At 40.3% G+C, this 17,622-nt stretch overlaps 2 protein-coding genes across 2 annotated transcripts in view; both read right to left on the reverse strand.

Moving 5' to 3' along the window:
- Nucleotides 1–205: 205 nt before the first annotated feature.
- Nucleotides 206–17,622, reverse strand: part of LOC139609152 (ubiquitin carboxyl-terminal hydrolase 29-like) — a 91,323-nt gene continuing 73,906 nt past the window's right edge. The window contains exon 17 of the mRNA XM_071463428.1: nucleotides 206–627. The gene's annotated coding sequence lies outside the window, so the exon portion shown is untranslated. The remainder of the gene's footprint in view (nucleotides 628–17,622) is intronic.
- On the reverse strand, nucleotides 627–16,723 carry LOC139609140 (uncharacterized). The gene is made up of 19 exons (XM_071463405.1): nucleotides 16,675–16,723; nucleotides 16,381–16,587; nucleotides 14,281–14,661; nucleotides 7,570–7,813; nucleotides 4,433–4,439; nucleotides 4,190–4,227; nucleotides 3,938–4,022; nucleotides 3,757–3,791; nucleotides 3,459–3,528; nucleotides 3,131–3,351; nucleotides 2,896–3,027; nucleotides 2,636–2,759; nucleotides 2,383–2,534; nucleotides 2,156–2,258; nucleotides 1,892–1,968; nucleotides 1,584–1,692; nucleotides 1,410–1,470; nucleotides 1,110–1,267; nucleotides 627–956 (listed from the first exon to the last, which is right to left on the reverse strand). Exons 1-19 carry the CDS (start codon nucleotides 16,721–16,723, stop codon nucleotides 951–953), a joined length of 2,259 nt encoding a protein of 752 aa, XP_071319506.1. The 3' UTR covers nucleotides 627–950.

Here is a 17,622-nt window from a genome sequence, read left to right on the forward strand (position 1 = left end):
GCACACATTCATAATACTGTTACCAAACATCTTGGCATTTATAGGTCAAATATAGTTTTTTTAAATTTTCATTTTGTACAGACACCAAAGCTCACACTGAAATTAAACAGACACAACATACAATGTAAAAGAACATTTGAGATCAGGCTGTTGAAAAAAACAAATACACAACAAATACTTTATTTTCATTTTTAATTTACTTTTATTTTTATCAAATTAATATTTCATCAATACATATAATATAATGTAATACATACAGAAAAATATTCTTTCTCTTCCTTTACATTCACACTTAAGGGCAATTTAGAGTCATCAATTAACCTAACGTTCATGTCTTTGGACTGTGGGAGGAAGCCGGAGAACCCGGAGGGAACCCACGCAGACACGGGGAGAACATGCAAACTCCACACAGAAAGGCCCCAGGGAGTCGAACCCAGGACCTTCTTGCTGTGAGGCCACAGCGCTAAGCACTGCACCACCGTGCTGCCCGCTTATTGCTTATTTTTATTTATCTAACTGTGAAATATTTACAGTGTTAATTCCCCAGAGAGCAAGCCGTCTACCTGAAACTGAATTACAATTTTTGGCGACTGTGGCAAGGAAAAACTCCCTTTAAGAGGAAGGAACCTTGGGAGGAACCGGGCTCTCTGGGTGGGGGGGGCCCTTCCTCCTGAGGGCCGGCGCTCCTTCTGGTCCTCCTCTGCTCCTGATCCAGCCGCCCCAGGCTGTGGTCTTCATCCATCTTCTTCTGGATGTGCTGGTACGATGTCTGCATCTCCTGCTCAGCCTCACTCTTCACTGAAAGAGAAAGAAAAAGAGAATGAAACAGAGGGGGGGGTACTTACCTTTTGATGCCTGTTCCCGTGGTCATTCCTCTGGACTTGCTGTCTTCAGGAGCCAGGTGCCTGCTGATGGTTTCCACTCAGGCTTCTTCAGGAGCGTCCTGCCGTCTAGAACTGAGAATAAATCCAGGTGTTTTTCTGTGTTTTCTCAGCTGTAATTAGTGTGAAATGTACAGAAGAGCAGTGTTGGTGCTGAGTCTCTCTCTGCCACATCCTCTCCATGATGTGTCTGACTTCAGTGCACATGTGGCAGAGCTCAACTCTTACTTGTCTTCTGTAGAACAGGATGTAGGCGGTTCTTCGTCGCCGGTCACACACGGAGGCGCCGCTGGTTTCAGTTACCGCTGCATCGTTGTAGGTGAACCAGCGGTCGGTCGGGTCTATCTGGCCCACATCTGGATCCACCCCGTCGCAGATGTAGTGTCCTAGCAGGAGCAGAAGAAGCGTTATATGGGCTGTGTTGGATGTTATGAAGGTCGTCTGACTTTAACTGATAGCAGCGATTCAGTGAACATCATTGTTACTTAGACTCAGTGTGACATTAAGGAGAATCATGGATCATCTTACCTCTCGTTGCTGTGGCGCCGATATGGCTGATGGTGCTAACCAAACTGTAGCAGCCACCACCCTGAGAGGGAACACAGTGGATCAGAGTTAGTCTACACACAGTCCAAACATCTACTTCTATCAGCCCCAGTCTGGTGATTTTGTTTGTTATCAAATCTCTGAGTTTTTCTTTACCTGGTTGGAGGGCACCACCAGCTCTCTGGAGAGGAGGACGGGGTTGTGGTCTTTAATTAGCTGGAGAGTTGGAGTAAACCTGAAGCGCTTCAGGTGTAAGACCAGCACTCTGTAGACAGCAGGGGACAGAGGAAAAATTGAAATGTAGCAATACAAATTCTTACGATTGGTATTTCTCCTAATCAATACTTCACAGTTTGTCCTTAGAGTCAGTGGAGGCCAGTTTGATACCAGTGGGTGAACCAGTATCATCTCTGTGCACTGTGGTCAGGAGGTTGTTCATGTGTGATGGATCTGATGTCTCTCACCTTGGCAGATTGATAAATGAGGAGCGCTGGCCTGACCTGGTTGCTCCGCACTCGCAGGTGTACTCCAACTCCGTCTCCTGCAGAACAACACAAAACCAACACGCTGTCACTTCTTCTACATGCACGACGACAAACAGCTACACATCCACACACACTGACACAGGTAGTGATGGTGTGATTGAACTGTGTCAGAGTTTTCTGCATCATATCATCACATGATATCAGTGGGTGTGATGTGATTGAATGAGGACAGGTGTTTCTTACCATCAGGTAACATTCCAGCAGTCGTTGTACTGTTTCTGCTCCAGGTACCAGGTGCAGGGAGAGGTTTGTGAAATCCTCCTCTCTGCTGGATTCTGCATGGCAACTACACATTGAACAGATAACACAGTTGTAATACAGCTGCAGAGGTGACGATGAGGCTACTGCGTAGTGTTCAACACTTGACTTCTCTGCTGTGAAGCTGAAGGTGTGTAACTGTGTGGCTTTACCTCTTGCACTTCCTGGTGTTTAGCATCTTGAACACCAGGTGATCCTCCACCGGACAGCTGTAGGTCCTGTCTATGCTGGGAGCCAGCACCTGCAGCTGTAGGCCCAAACACCTCACCTGTTGTAGCACGGCCGTGAGGAACTCGTGAGCGTCCTGTAGTTATACAAGCACACAGTTGCACAGAGAGGTTTAAGCACAGAGGAGAAACTATCAGGAAGCTGTGAAACCACAAACCTTAAAACCTGCTTACTCACTTTCTGGTGGAGGTCTTCAAATTCTTGGTTCCACAGAGAAACCGCCTTCTTGAATGTGGAGAGAAGACGGGTTTTGTGACGAACATCAGTGGAGAAGTGAGACCCACTGATGTCTGTTAATGATCTGGAGAGAGAGAGAGAGGGAGAGAGAGAGAGGGAGGGAGGGGTGGTTAGAGACTCTGTCTGTGATATGAAACATTGTGGTGTTCAGGATACAAGTGAAGGATGAAATGAGTGCTTGTGTCTGAGGGGTGCTGTACCTCATGATTACACCTTCGGGGATCAGACTCCAAACCTGCTCCTGTTGGCTGATGTCTCTGACGAAGTCCTCCAGTGTCAGGAGGCTCTGCAGGCAGGAGTTGATGTAGCAGAACTGTGCTGGGTTGGGGAACCTGACACACAAACAGAACAAGTCATTTTCTCCCTGCAGCTGTTTGTCTCTTTGATTCTCCACAGCCTTTTTTCTGGTGTTTGTGGATATGCAGATGTTCTTACCCAAGACAGTGGATCTGCTGTTGTCTGAGGGTCTTGTTGTTGGTCACAGGCACTTTTTTCTTCTTCTTCTTGGGCTGGTCTTCAGGAACGCTGTCGTCTTTTGGCCGTCCTTCCTTCTCACTTTGGTCTTTAAGCTCCACCACCTTGTCGCGCTGAGGGGTGGAGTGGCACTCCTCCTTCGGGGGCTGTTCTTCTGGGGAGGGTGCAACCTTACATCTCTTCTGTTGGGGTAAAGGAGTACTGAGGTTAAATCATACAAAGAAACGCTCATCAATTATGAAATATCTGGTTGACACTGAGAGCTGCACTTTGTGTCAAACATACGTACCTTCCAAAAATGCCACCACCGAGGCTTCTTCGCAGTCTTCCTCGGGGTTTTGTCATCGGAGGTGGAGACGCTGGTGACAAAGAGGAACATTTGTTATCTCACTGGGAACTCACTGATTGGCTGGAGAGAAAACTTAAAGAGATAAATCAGCTTCTAGTCACTGGTAAAGAGCAAATACAGCCTTGTATTAACACTAACAGGATAAAAGTTTGAATTCCACAAACTCATCAGATTCTCTGAGACACTTAAAGTCCCAGCTAACAAAGAGGCTGAAGGATTAAATCTCATGTGTCTTTACCTTTGCTTCTCTTTTTTATCTGGATTTTTCTTTGTCTGTGTGGAAGAAACAAAAAACAAAAAGAAGCAATAATTAGAAACTGTGTCAAATATCATTGATAATATTTACAACAAGTTCAGATATGAGTCTTAAAAAATACTGAAATGTGTTTGATATGAAGCCATGACACTGCCAAACATACCAAGGGGCGACCGAAGAGTCGATATATCCAAGGGGTCGTGTCTCCTTTCTTTTTGGTGACAGCCGGAGCGTCGGGGGCGCCGACACTGGTGAAGAAGAGAAACACAGTTGGTATCATGAGGCGATTATTATTGCTCCTATACAAACAATACAAAATCATCCCCCAGAGTGAATAAGGAAGCTGATGGACCTGAACATGGAGATGAAGAAATAGTCAGGAAAACAGTCTGATAATAGTTATGAGCTTTCTTACCTCTCATCTGCCACCAGTTGGATAACAGCTGTTGATTTCTGTAGAGAGAAAGGAAAAATAAATGAGATTAAAATGACTGGAAACATGATGTATCTTCACAGCTGATATAAAGTGGCTTCACAGACAGTTTCTCCTAAACACTGTGAACTGTGAAGTGGACACAGTTCCACTTTTTACCGTCCACAGGGTCGAATCCACAGCGGAGAAATGACAGAGAATGTGTGGTGTATCTAGAAAACAAACCTTTCCGCTACAGGAAAACAGACGAAACATCTTGATGAGTCTTGTCGAAGTGTAACTTGGACTGAGAGTAAAGAGCTTCTGTCTGCTGGTTTGATGAACTGTGATCTGTTCTACAGGAGCTCTGACTTCACAGTGACCCTTCTAGAACGTCACTGTGATGTCATCATGTCAGTGTGTGAGGAAGCAGCTCCGAGTGTCAACATGGTGTCAGTGTATATATGCTGTAAAACTGTGGTCTGAAAAGGCCCAAACTAAATCAGGTATCTGTCTTTTAGAGTGAGTCCAACTCAGATCTGAAGTCTCTCAGAAGCTCTCAGTAATGACAACTGATGACTGAACCGACACAAAAAGGCAGAAAAACACTCACGTCCACATCAGAGGAAATAATTCAGTGGTGTGTAAGCACTGCTGAAGTGTCCATACAGTTCATCCACTGTCACTCAGACCTGTTACTGTGTCTCTGTCCACAGAAGCAGCTGAGAGGACAACATGGAGATAAACTGTCTCTCAAACTGTCCTCTATAGTCACTAGAGGATCATGCAGAGTGTGCAGGACATAAACTGGCTTGTTCTTATTGATTCCTTTATTTTATTCCACACACCCACTGTAGCTCTGTGGGCCCAGAGTAAAACCATGAACTTCTTCATAACAACAGGAGATCTGTGTGATCTGCACATGAAGCTAAATGTGTGTGTTTGTTTGTGAATGTGTTGGTGTAAAAGTCAAATCATCACAACTTGTAACAAATGAAATAACAATAATTTACTGATATATTGTTTTGTCTTTCTTTCATTTTCCTCTGACAACCTTCAGCACAATGGTGAATAACAAAGAAAACATGAAGCAGTAACAGGTTGATATTTGGATTCAAACTTTATTAACAAGGTCAAATTTATTTGGGTCCTCACCCCGAGACATGCGCGTAATCATGAAAACACATGAACTCGTTATTACACATGTTGGAATTTATAGGTCAGACTTTTACAAAACTATTCCCACTTCAAAATGATATAAAGTAGATGAAGTTAGATCCACAACTTTAATAATGACAAACAAACACAAAGCACTAACACCGTTCAGCAGGCGTTCCCGCTGGTTTTACGCACGGACCATGGGAGGTTTTCTGGAGGTGAGTTGGAGCTGAAACTGAAACACAACATACATGAGTCGATACGCACAACACTGTGTGAGAGCGACACACAGCAAACACACTCACTGACCGAGCTGCTGACGGAACAGATTCATATAGAAGCAGCTGGAGATTGTAGTGTAATTTACTGGACAGTGGCAATAGAGATAGACAAGAACACAGTGGAGAGAGAGGGGATGATATGTAGCATGGCCCAAGCCACAATTGAACCTTGGCTGCTGTGATATTAAAAATATGTGTTACATGGTCTTTGGCTGGCCCAGCTGCTCATGTTTTTGAGTCATTTAATTGTAAATTGTAAGAGTGAAAGAGTTGATGATTTCATATTTCACTTGAGGGGATGTATATCCTGTCGTCTTATATCTCCTTACACTTTCTTTCAGGTAGTCTACTAGTGTTTGTACTTGACATGGAGTCATCAACTTCTTTGCTGGCCTACTAATCTACCCTTGTGATCAGATACCAGTCTTGTCAAGGATAAATAGTGATAAGTGATTGCACAGTTGACCATGCATTAATTTAACAACAGAGGGCTTTATGTTAATCTCTTTTTATAAGCACTGGTTGCCGCCCAGAAGGAGACCGGCCACACATCAAAACAATGGCTGAGGGCTGAGTCTCAGGAGAAAAACAGACCACCACACACTTCTAGTGGGTCAAGAGTGATGATTGAGAGGATTTATGTTTGCACAGGTCCGTATGTTGTTGTTTTTTTTTTTTTTGAAAATTCTGCATACTCTACCTTTAAGCACAGCATAAATCTAGGCCTTTCATAATCTAATTGTGATGGAAATAATGGAGAAACTGGTTTACTCTTAATAAAAGATGATACAAGGAGACTTGGATGTATTACGAAGGAAACATTTATTGACACTGGATCTAGGCGAATTCAAAGATAACATAACAAGTGAGAATGATCCCTTTAACACCTTAGCCATACCATTTTTTAACAAATAATTCCACCTTCTCCACAGCACGGTGCAGCTGGATAATGCAAGGCAGTCAACTTTGCAGGAATGCGCTATGGCCAGTACTCTGATTCGTCGTCATCGTTATCAGCACTCAGCTTCAGTGAGTACATTTAAATAGATAGGCTTCTGAACTGGTGCTGCCATTAAATGTTTTTGTTTCTTCATACCTGTCAAATACTTACATGGCCCCATCAATAATTATGTCTCCCATATATGTCTACTACCCTGTTATCTGGAGTTCCTTAAGGGTAAATCCTCGGGACTATCCTTAAAAAAATCTAAATCACTCAGTCGATGTCAAATCAAAAGCATTGTGTGTTTTCAGCTGTAGCCTCCACAGTTTCTCCCTCAATCTCTCTCAAACTATTAGATCTGCTAAATCTGGTAACTGTTTTAAGCGCCTCCTGAAATCATATTTATAGGTTGGCCTTTTTATGAGATTTTTTAAACCTACTCTTCATTCACCGTTTAATTTTTTTCTGTTCCAACTTCTTTAATTAATGTTTTGTTTTGTGTTGTTGTTGTTGTTGTTGTTGTTGCGGGAAGCACTTTGCAACAGTGTAAGTGCTATATAATAATAATTATCATTATTATCATGAACAATTTTTTCTCTGTTGTCTTTCTTTGTCTGGTTGCAGAGAGATTCATGCCAGTCCACAGTAAACACCTGATTGAAGACTGCTGGTGAATTTTCAAGCAGAAATGATGACAACACCTGCCCAAAGTTCCAGTTTCCTTAAATCTTTGTTTAGAAATATTCTGCTGTCAAATAAATACAATTCAGCCCAATTAAAATATCACTGATTCCAAAAAATGTGTTTAAGTCTAAAACATTTAAATATTTTTTTAATTATCTGAAGTGAGGACATTAAGGATGTGAGTAAACGGGGGACTGATCAGGACTGTTAGGGTTAGGATTTTGTGCAGCTGCTCAACCACCTTCAGTCACTGTGAGTCTCGAGCACAATAATAAACAGCAGAATCTTCAGTCTTCAGACTGTTCATCTGCAGATACAGCTGCTGTCTGCTGTTGTCTCTGGAGATGGTGAACCGGCCTTGGACTGACTGAGAGTAGTATTTGCTGCCACTATCGTATCTAATAGCAGCGATCCACTCCAGTCCTTTTCCAGGAGCCTGTCTGATCCAGTGCATCCCGTAGCTGCTGAATGTGAATCCAGAGGCTGTACAGGTCAGTGTGTGGGATTCTCCAGGTCTTTTAACCACTGGTTCAGATTCTGTCAGAGTCTGACCATCAACACCTGTCAAGATGAAACAGAACAGAGTTTTCCAAAAGTGCAACTTTCTAAAAGTAACTTTATCTCAAGATCAGAGAAACTGTTCACCTGCCCAGCAGAGAGTTAACAGCAGCAGTCCTGTCCTATAGTCCATCATGTTCAACTGTGTGTCCACTGTTCTCTGTCATCCTCTCTGCAGTCAGATAAGTAGAGGTGGAAGACATCTGAGTTTTGCATTGACTCCTCCTCACAAGAGGAGAGAGGTGGATTGGTCTTGAATCTCACCTCTTGTGTGGTGAAAACTGTTTTAAAGTAGTCAGCAACATCACCACTGCAGTAATTAAACCTTATTGTTTTGTAATCTGCTTGATTATTTTTAAACAATGACCAATAATTAGTGAAGTGGTGCACAGCACAACTGGATGTGGCACTGTGAGAGAATTTCATCATTTCACAGCAGAAATGTTAGTAACATATTATCATTAAGAAGAAAACATGCTGAGTTTTCATGTTTGGGCTGCAAACAATTAAACGAACCACTAATTTCCTTCCCTGCCACTGATTCCTGCTCATGGATGTTACAGGGAGAAGTGTTAAAGCCAGTCTCTGTCTGCCCTCCAGAGTTCAGAAATAGGAACAGTAGCTACTTTTAACATTGAAGCTGACCCACATGACACCCAGAAATACTGTATGTAGCAGAATCGCAGAAATTCTGCTCGAGGTCTCCTCACTCTCTGTATTTCAGCATGTGACAAGGAATGATTGAATTGTCTTAGTTGCTTTATATTGAACAGATGTAGTTTCTTATTTTATATATATACACAAAACTTTATTGACTGTTTCATCTAATAAAACTGCCCATAATTTCTCTCGACGTTTCTCTGCAGTATAAACATGACGACACAATCACAACCTTCATACTTAAGTCATGCTCAGTTTTATGCTCAGTTGACGTCTTTAGAAAGTTATGATCAAGTTTTTCTCATTGTGAGCCACATGTCATGTTTTACAGTTTTTCTGTTCCACATTCATGTTTCTCAGTATCACTACTCATTACATGTTTTATTTTTATTTTTTTATTTTACATATATTTTATTTAATACTCTGACATGTTGAATCGTAGGCCTTCTGTAAGTCTTAAAATTAAAGCGCTTAAAGGAAGTGCACTTACTCAAGGACTCATGAGAGTAAGTTGTGCAGGAAGTTGCTCTGCAACAGTCACAGTAGCAACATGTTGTCATGGTGATTTGTGCAGACTCTGCTTTTCCTTATAGCATCTTTAGCATTTTACCAAATAAATCCACGGCTGTGCATATTGTGTTTCTTCCTTGTAGCAGCAATCCTAACTTTTGTCTATGTGAGTACATGTTTGTGAACAACAGGATGAGTTTGTATCTCTAATTACTTTGTGTAAGGCAGAAAAAATCAAATATTCCTGATGACTCTGTGCTTTCTGTTTATTTTTTGTTGTCGAGGACCGACTCAATCAGTATTTAAACAACTGGAAAATTAGTAAATACCAATATCAGACACCTTCACCTCAATAGGTATAAAGACCTGCTGAGTTCATTCATGAAAATGTTTTTCTTTTTTTCTGACCGGTCTTCATTGAAGGATCCAGCAGTTTTATTCTTGTAAATTTTAACGGACACGATTTAGTTTCACAATGACTTTAAGTCTGTTTACTTTTTAATTGCTGTAAAAAAAATATTCTCTAATTCTCTAATCTAATTATCATAAGTGAACTTAAAGCAACATAATCTTATTGAATGGTTGACTTTGCTGCAGCTGGTTGAAAATCTGTATTTTTACATTTTTCTGTATTCAAATTGTGTTTGTGGCCACAGACATACAGAGAAACCTGCAGCCTTGAAAGGAAATGAACTACTTAGGAACTGAAACCTGTATGAAGATATGCAAAAACTAACTGGTATGGTGACGGGGAAAATGTCTGCTGACTTATCTGTCAAATCAAACTGCTCTTTTATATCACACTTGATAAGAACAATGTTGTAGAAAACTTGGAGAGTTGTTTTATTGATGATCTGTTATGGAATGAGCAAGATTTCTCTGTTCAGGGAGATTTCTATTCATATCAATGTTTAAAAATATTTTCTCTTGGAAAATACACCTTTAAACTCCAATCAGATATTAAAGCTTCTCAGACAGTTTAAGGTGAAACTGTGTTATATCCTTTCCTCACAAATATGTCCCTGGAGAATTGATGTCCAGTATCATCTAGTAGAGGGAAGTCTCCTGCTGTTCATGACTGGCTGCTGAGCAGCCACGTTCATCACTAACAGTGTGGCTCAATAAATAAATTGATCGAATTTCTGTCTTTATTCTATTTAATGATTTTGTGATTTTGTGTTAAAAATAAATGATAAAATAAAACGGTATTTTAAATCTGTGTTCAATAGGTCAATGAGGTTGTTTTATTGTTGTTCATTTCTTAGACCAAATCTAAAGAGAGGGCAGACTTCACTTTTAATGTTTTCAGAGAAACTTGGAGCCTCTCAAAGAAAACAGCTGCTTGGAAACTGAAACCTGCAAATGCATTTCACAGTTCAGTTGTTGTTTTCTTTAGTGATCGTGTTTATCAGCATTATTTTGAACAAAGCTCTGAGCTTTGTCACTGATAAAGTCACATTGTTGTTTGTAAATGGAAGCAATTTAAATCTTTGTTTAGAAATATTTCTTCTGTCAAAAAAAAAAAAAAAATTGAACTCATTAAGGACATTAAGTATGTGAGCTAATGGGGTCTGATCAGAACTGTAGGATTTTGTACAGCTGCTCAACCACCTTCAGTCACTGTGAGTCTCGAGCACAATAATAAACAGCAGAATCTTCAGTCTTCAGACTGTTCATCTGCAGATACAGCTGCTGTCTACTGTTGTCTCTAATTTACAAAGCAAGTGGACGCTTCACAGATGACCAAAAAGTTCATTTTGAACATTCATGAAGACAGAAAGACAGAGTTTGGCCATAATATTCGAGAGAAACTAATTATCAGGGAGGAGAGAATCAAACAGAAAACCATGAAACTGTACAATGAATGTTTCATGTATGAATTACATTGATTGCCCTTCATTATTAAGTGCAGTCAATGTTGAGACTTTTCTTTTCTCCTTCAACAGTCATGTTTAACAGGTTATCTGTATCTCCTGTCATTGCAGGGACACTTCTACAGAAACACTTCTACAGGTCGTAGCAGAGAGTTGATTTTGATTTGACCAGTTGTTGATTTGCTGATTTTGGTTGATTTTGTCACTGTCTTCATATGTCATACCATTGTAAGGACATCAGGGAGATAAAACCTAGTTGGAGTAAAAGTGAAGAAAGTTGGAACAGACACACACATCATTTCATCATGAGTCAATACACAGTAATGTTCACTGTGGGCTTACTATTGGTGGTTCATTTTAAGTTCCCTCCAGACATGTTTTTTATGTAAAAATATTCTGCTATTATTATTATGCGGTTTAACATGGTTTTCCCACATAAAAAGTAAAAAAAAAAAACTACTCTGACATTGGTTTCTTTTGTCAGGTTTCTCTTTCTTTTTAAAAGACAGATGTAGTTATCAGCTGAAACCATTAAAACTTGAAATATAAACATTGTGAAAAGATGCTTTGTGTTATTTATATTCCTTTACCTCCTATATTCCTTTAGCTTAACTCTTGTTAAATATGTTCACAGACTGTTTCTCTCTTCAACAGTGAACTGGTGTGAAATCATTAGTGGTCTGAGGGCTCCTCCTCTGGTGGCTTCATGTTACAAGTGTTCAGGCACTGAGGGGTTTTTGTTCAGGTCTACTGATGCTTTGTGTTATTGTGTTACTCTCTGGCACAGTAATACACAGCAGAGTCTTCAGGCTGCACATTCTGTCCATTTAGAGTCACTGTGTTGCTGGAAGAGTCTAAGTTGATACTGAACTTGTTCTTCAGTGAATCTTTGACGTCTGTGTCCCTACTGATCCACTCCAGTCCTTTCCCTGCAGGCTGTCTGATCCAAGCTGTGTAGTGTCTGCTCACAGAATAAGAGACCTGACAGGTGATGGTCAGACGTTGACCTGGCTGCACAGTCACAGAAGCTGGCTGTGTCAACTGTTGACACTTCACACCTATTAAAAGAAGAAAATGTTTTGTTTTCAATGATCAAGTTAAACAGCAAAAGAAGAAATGTTGACTGTGACAAATCCAGAGAGACTCACAGGATCCAGCTGCCAACAGCAGCAGCAGAGCTACACAAAACATGGTTGATGGTGAAAGTGAGCAGCTGTGAACTCCACTGACAGTCTGATGTGAAGTTTTTATAGCTGAGGAACAAGGCAGCTCACTGAGTTTGCATAGAATCAAACATATGAAGCATCAGTGTTGGTCCAACTGGAGCCAATAGAAGAGTCTGTTCAGTGTCATTATATCTGCAGAGTGACAACATGTTAGGAAGTCTCTACTGCTTCACATGTGATATTTTGGTGTCATTATTCATTTTATTTTATCATTTAAAATGACCAGTTTAACAACTTTATGAATTACTGCATCTCTGCTTTTCCTGTGATCTATTTATGTCCAAATGTGTTGTTTTCAAACCAAACTGTTTTTATTGTAATTTATTACAAAACAAAACACATTCAATGAATTAAAATGACAAGAAGAATTGTGATAAACACCTGTAGAAACTGATCAACCACCAGGAATGCTACTTTCTATGAGCCATGTTTACAGTCTGTTTCATGTATTTTCAATTATTAAAATCCACCATTTAAATGATGAGTTATTTTCCTGATAAATTGGGTTTACTCCTTATTAAGTACATTTTCTATGACATATGAGCACAGCATTTATTAAGCAGAACTTTTTCACATCCATGTATTTGCTGACTTATTTATTAGCTGCAAACATAAGTAGTGACAGCAGACGGGATCATGGTAAATGGTGTAAAAAAAAAACTTTGTCGCTGGTTTGTATTATTTGCACAAAAGACTTTTAATAGCCTCAGTGTTTGAAGAAACGGAGAAACCTGAAGCCTCTAACAGAAAAGATCTGAAATCTGAAATGTGCAACAATAAGAAAAAAAAAAAGTTACGTAGTTTTAATTCGTGATGAAATCTATAGTAGTTAATGTATTTAAGCATGATATAATTTAACACATTTAACACAGTAATTTACAATATTGTGTCTTAATTCATCAAAAAGTATTGTTTCAGGGCGTGTAGTACTGACTACACAGAGGCTGTACAGGTCAGTGTGTGGGATTCTCCTGGGTTTTTCTGGGGATGGAGTGTTTCTGTTAAAGACATTTCAGACAAGTCATTTGTAGTTACATTTTATTTTATTACTTCTGTGATTAAAGTATCCTTTTCTCCATGTGAAATATGATATCACATCCTGACATAGGTTCAATTCAATTCAATTCAATTTTATTTGAATAGCGCCAAATCATAATATACATTATCTCAAGGCACTTTCCAGGGTAAGGTCAAGACCTTACTTTGTTACAGAAAAAAACCCAACAGTTCCAACAACGAGCAAGCGCTTGGCGACAGGGGGGAGGAAAAACTCCCTTTTAACAGGAAGAAACCTCCAACAGAACCGGGCTCAGGGTGGGCGGCCGTCTGCCTCGACCGGTTGGGTTTAGGAGAAGATAAAAAGAGGGGGTGGGGGGAGGAGAGAGGAGAGAAGAGAGAGAGAGAGAGACCGGGAACAGCTGTGTAGGTAATGGTGTTATCAATAATAATGACAGGTAACAGTGGTTAATAGTAAAGATGAGTAGTGGTGGATCTGGATCCTGCTGCTCCCGAGGCAGAGATACCTGCAGAATGAGGACAGAGAGAGGGAGAGAGAGGAGAAGCACAAACTACGGGAGAGAAAAGGAAACAAAGTTAATGGCATGAAGTCATCAAGAGAGAGAGGGGGAGAGAGACAGAAATAGAGAGAGAGCGCCCAGTGAATCATGGGAATCCCCCAGCAGTCTAGCTCTATAGCAGCATAACTAAGGGATGGGTCAGGACATACCCGAGCCAGCCCTAACTATAAGCTTTACTAAACAAGACAGTTTTAAGCCTGATCTTAAAGGTAGAGAGGGTGTCTGCCTCCTGACCCCACACTGGGAGCTGGTTCCACAGGAGAGGAGCCTGATAGCTGAAGGCTCTGCCCCCCATTCTACTCTTACAAACTCTGGGAACCACAAGTTGACCTGCATTTAGAGAGCGACGTGTCCTATTGGGAAAATAGGGAACTATAAGCTCTCCAAGGTATGATGGTGCCTGACCATTAATGGCTTTGTAGGTGAGGAGGAGGATTTTAAATTCGATTCTGGATTTTAGGTGCACTTTTTTGTTTTGTGGTGTGTTTTCACATTTAAAAAATAAATAGATTAAAAAATATGTGATATCATTGATAGAGTGACAAAGGTTAAGCTGAATTTACTGATCAATGTTCTTCAGTCAGATTAATGGTCCAGTCACATAGTTGATTTGGTTTTTATACAGGTGTGTTTGTGGTTTGTGTCATTGTGCAGCATGCATACACAGTAGTACACAGCTGTGTCCTCAGGCTGCAGATTCTGTCCTGTTAATGTCACAGAACTAGTAGAAGTGTATGTGTGGTGAAGGAACTTTGCATTATTCTGCTGTCTGCTGTTGTCTCTGGAGATGGTGAACCGGCCTTGGACTGACTGAGAGTAGTAGATGTAGCTACTACCACCACTGATATAAGCGATCCACTCCAGTCCTTTTCCAGGAGCCTGTCTGATCCAGCCCATGTAGTAGTCACTGAATGTGAATCCAGAGGCTGTACAGGTCAGTGTGTGGGATTCTCCAGGTCTTTTAACCACTGGTTCAGATTCTGTCAGAGTCTGACCATCAACACCTGTCAAGAGAATAATAAACATCAAGTGAAAAAGGCTGTTGAGACAAATCATGTAAAAATATGTTATGTGAAACTTTTCACCTGCCCAGCAGAGAGTGAACAGCAGCAGTCCTGTCCTATAGTCCATCATGTTCAACTGTGTGTCCACTGTTCTTTGTCATCCTCTCTGCAGTCAGATAAGTAGAGGTGGAAGACATCTGAGTTTTGCATTGACTCCTCCTCACAGGGAGGAGAGAGGTGGAGTGGACTGTGCTTTCACTTTCTTGTTTGTCAAAACTTTGTCTGGCATGGTTTAATTTCATTTGTGTAAAACACCACAATCACCTTTCCCATTTTATTTTAATAAAACTTAATATATATGATTTTAGTTCAGAACTCACAAACAAGGTTTATAATATAATTCATCTTGGCATCACAGTTTCTCATCACTCACGTGAGAATGAAACAGTAAACCATAAAACTGAAGAATGAATGTTTTAGCATCCAAGAGTCATCAGCCTCCAAGAGTCCCTCTTGCATGTCTCAATATTTCAGTTGGTTGCTCATCATTTTTTAGTCTGAATCATGTTAAGACTTTTTTTCCTCTTTCAACACTGATATTTAAGAGGTTGTTCTGTATCTCCTGCTATCGGAGGGGCGCTCCAACAGACCAACTTTAAGGACATCAGGGGAGATGAACCACAGTAGGAATAAAAGGAGGAACATTGACACACACATTACTTCCTTAAGTCAATACACAGTAAGGTTCATTGTATTATTATTAGTTTTTAGTATTTTGTTTAAAGTTCTTCAACAAAAACAAGACTTTAACTGCCCTCTACAGGTTTGAAGTGGACCTACAATATGGTTTAGAGAGAGGCCTGAAAACAGAAGTTGAACAAGATGTTGTTTAGTTTTGCTCTTTGCTTTGGTGCGATTGACCAGTTTTTCACATGTGTATATTCATGAGACAGAGACAGTAAGTTTGCCTGATGCATGATTGAAAAGAAGATTTATAAAGTACAAACTGCACATCAGTGTCATGCACCCTAACCTTGAATGAGTAAGTCTCACAAACACAGAATAAACAGCAGCTTCTTCAGTCTTCAGCTGTTTATCTTGAAATCCCTCTGAGACAGTGAGATGGTGAAGTTGAGTGAATGTCGGTTCAGATCAATGAGAAAAGCAGATTTCAGTGTCGCCTTGTAGTGACAGAGGAGACAGAAACTTGACACTTACTGCTCTCTAGTGTTTATATCAAGGAAACATTCAGTTTTACCCTCATATTGGGACAGTTTAGATTCCTCATAGTTATAACTGTAACTATGTAGAACTGTGGTTACTTGCTTGCTATTATTTTAATTCTTACACAGTGAGTTCAGTAACCAGATTGCTGTGTTGTGACTGATGCTTTTTTTTCCCTTTTTAGATTCATGTGTAATGGTTAATGGTCATTAATGATGATCCTTCACGGGGCCAGTTTGCACAGTTTCACTAATAACAACAACAACAACTGATATAAATGAATGGCTGTATCATTTTCTTCAAAAGCGTGAAATAAGAAAATGTGAAATCATTGTTGTAATAATGAGGACTGCAGGATTTTGTACAGCTGCTCAACCACCTTCAGTCACTGTGACTCTCGAGCACAATAATAAACAGCAGAATCTTCAGTCTTCAGACTGTTCATCTGCAGATACACCTGCTGTCTGCTGTTGTCTCTGGAGATGGTGAACCGGCCTTGGACTGACTGAGAGTAGTATTTGTAGCTGCCACCACTATAGCTGATGAATGCAATCCACTCCAGTCCTTTTCCAGGAGCCTGTCTGACCCAGGCCATAGCATAGTCACTGAATGTGAATCCAGAGGCTGTACAGGTCAGTTTGTGGGATTCTCCAGGTCTTTTAACCACTGGTTCAGATTCTGTCAGAGTCTGACCATCAACACCTGTCAAGAAAATAAAACACATGAAGTGAAAGAGGCTGGTGGGACAAATATAAACTATGTAAAAATTTGTTATGTGAGTATTCTCACCTGCCCAGCAGAGAGTGAACAGCAGCAGTCCTGTCCTATAGTCCATCATGTTCAACTGTGTGTCCACTGTTCTCTGTCATCCTCCTGCAGTCAGATAAGTAGAGGTGGAAGACATCTGAGTTTTGCATTGACTCCTCCTCACGGGGAGGAGAGAACTTGATCAGAATAATTTAGTGAGCAGATACATTTTATGATCTGAATTTCAATTGTTTAAAAACTGTATCTCAGTTTATTAATGTTATTCAGGAGCTTCATTCACGAGAAAAATCCAGACTGACAAACAAACTTCAGACTGTCAGTGAAAGCACCATTTTGTGTAGTTTGTAATATGAACCATGAAATAGGCCGAAGACTATTGATTCAATAACTATGACTTTTGTGATTCATTCAGTATTTTTGTTATGTTTTCTTTTTTTAAATATTGACATACTGTATATAAGAGACACTTTCTGTAGATGTCTTGTTGAATTAGGACCTTTAAAACAAAGTTGTGCTTTCAATAAGGTTTCATGTCTAACAGTGTCATTCAATTTTCACTGTGGGAACACATACAGTAATGTTTCAGTGATGACAAAGTCAGTGTGTTGAAATTGATGAAAACTGTTGCTTTATAATTTAATTAAGAACCATTTTTAAAATCTAAAGAGTGTTTCCCTCTTTACTGAAACAGTGAACTGGTGTGAAATCATCAGTGGTCTGAGGGCTCCTCCTCTGGTGGCTTCATGTTACAAGTGTTCAGGCACTGAGGGGTTTTTGTTCAGGTCTACTGATGCTTTGTGTTATTGTGTTACTCTCTGGCACAGTAATACACAGCAGAGTCTTCAGGCTGCACATTCTGTCCATTTAGAGTCACAGTGTTGCTGGAAGAGTCTAAGCTGATACTGAACTTGTTCTTTAGTGAATCTTCGTAGTCAGAGCCTCCAGTATATCTCCATCCAATCCACTCCA

This window comes from Trachinotus anak, unplaced genomic scaffold (genome assembly GCF_046630095.1).
Source record: "Trachinotus anak isolate AG129_WGS33_773 ecotype Australia unplaced genomic scaffold, CSIRO_AGI_Tana_v1 ptg000003l, whole genome shotgun sequence".
NCBI lineage: Eukaryota > Metazoa > Chordata > Actinopteri > Carangiformes > Carangidae > Trachinotus > Trachinotus anak.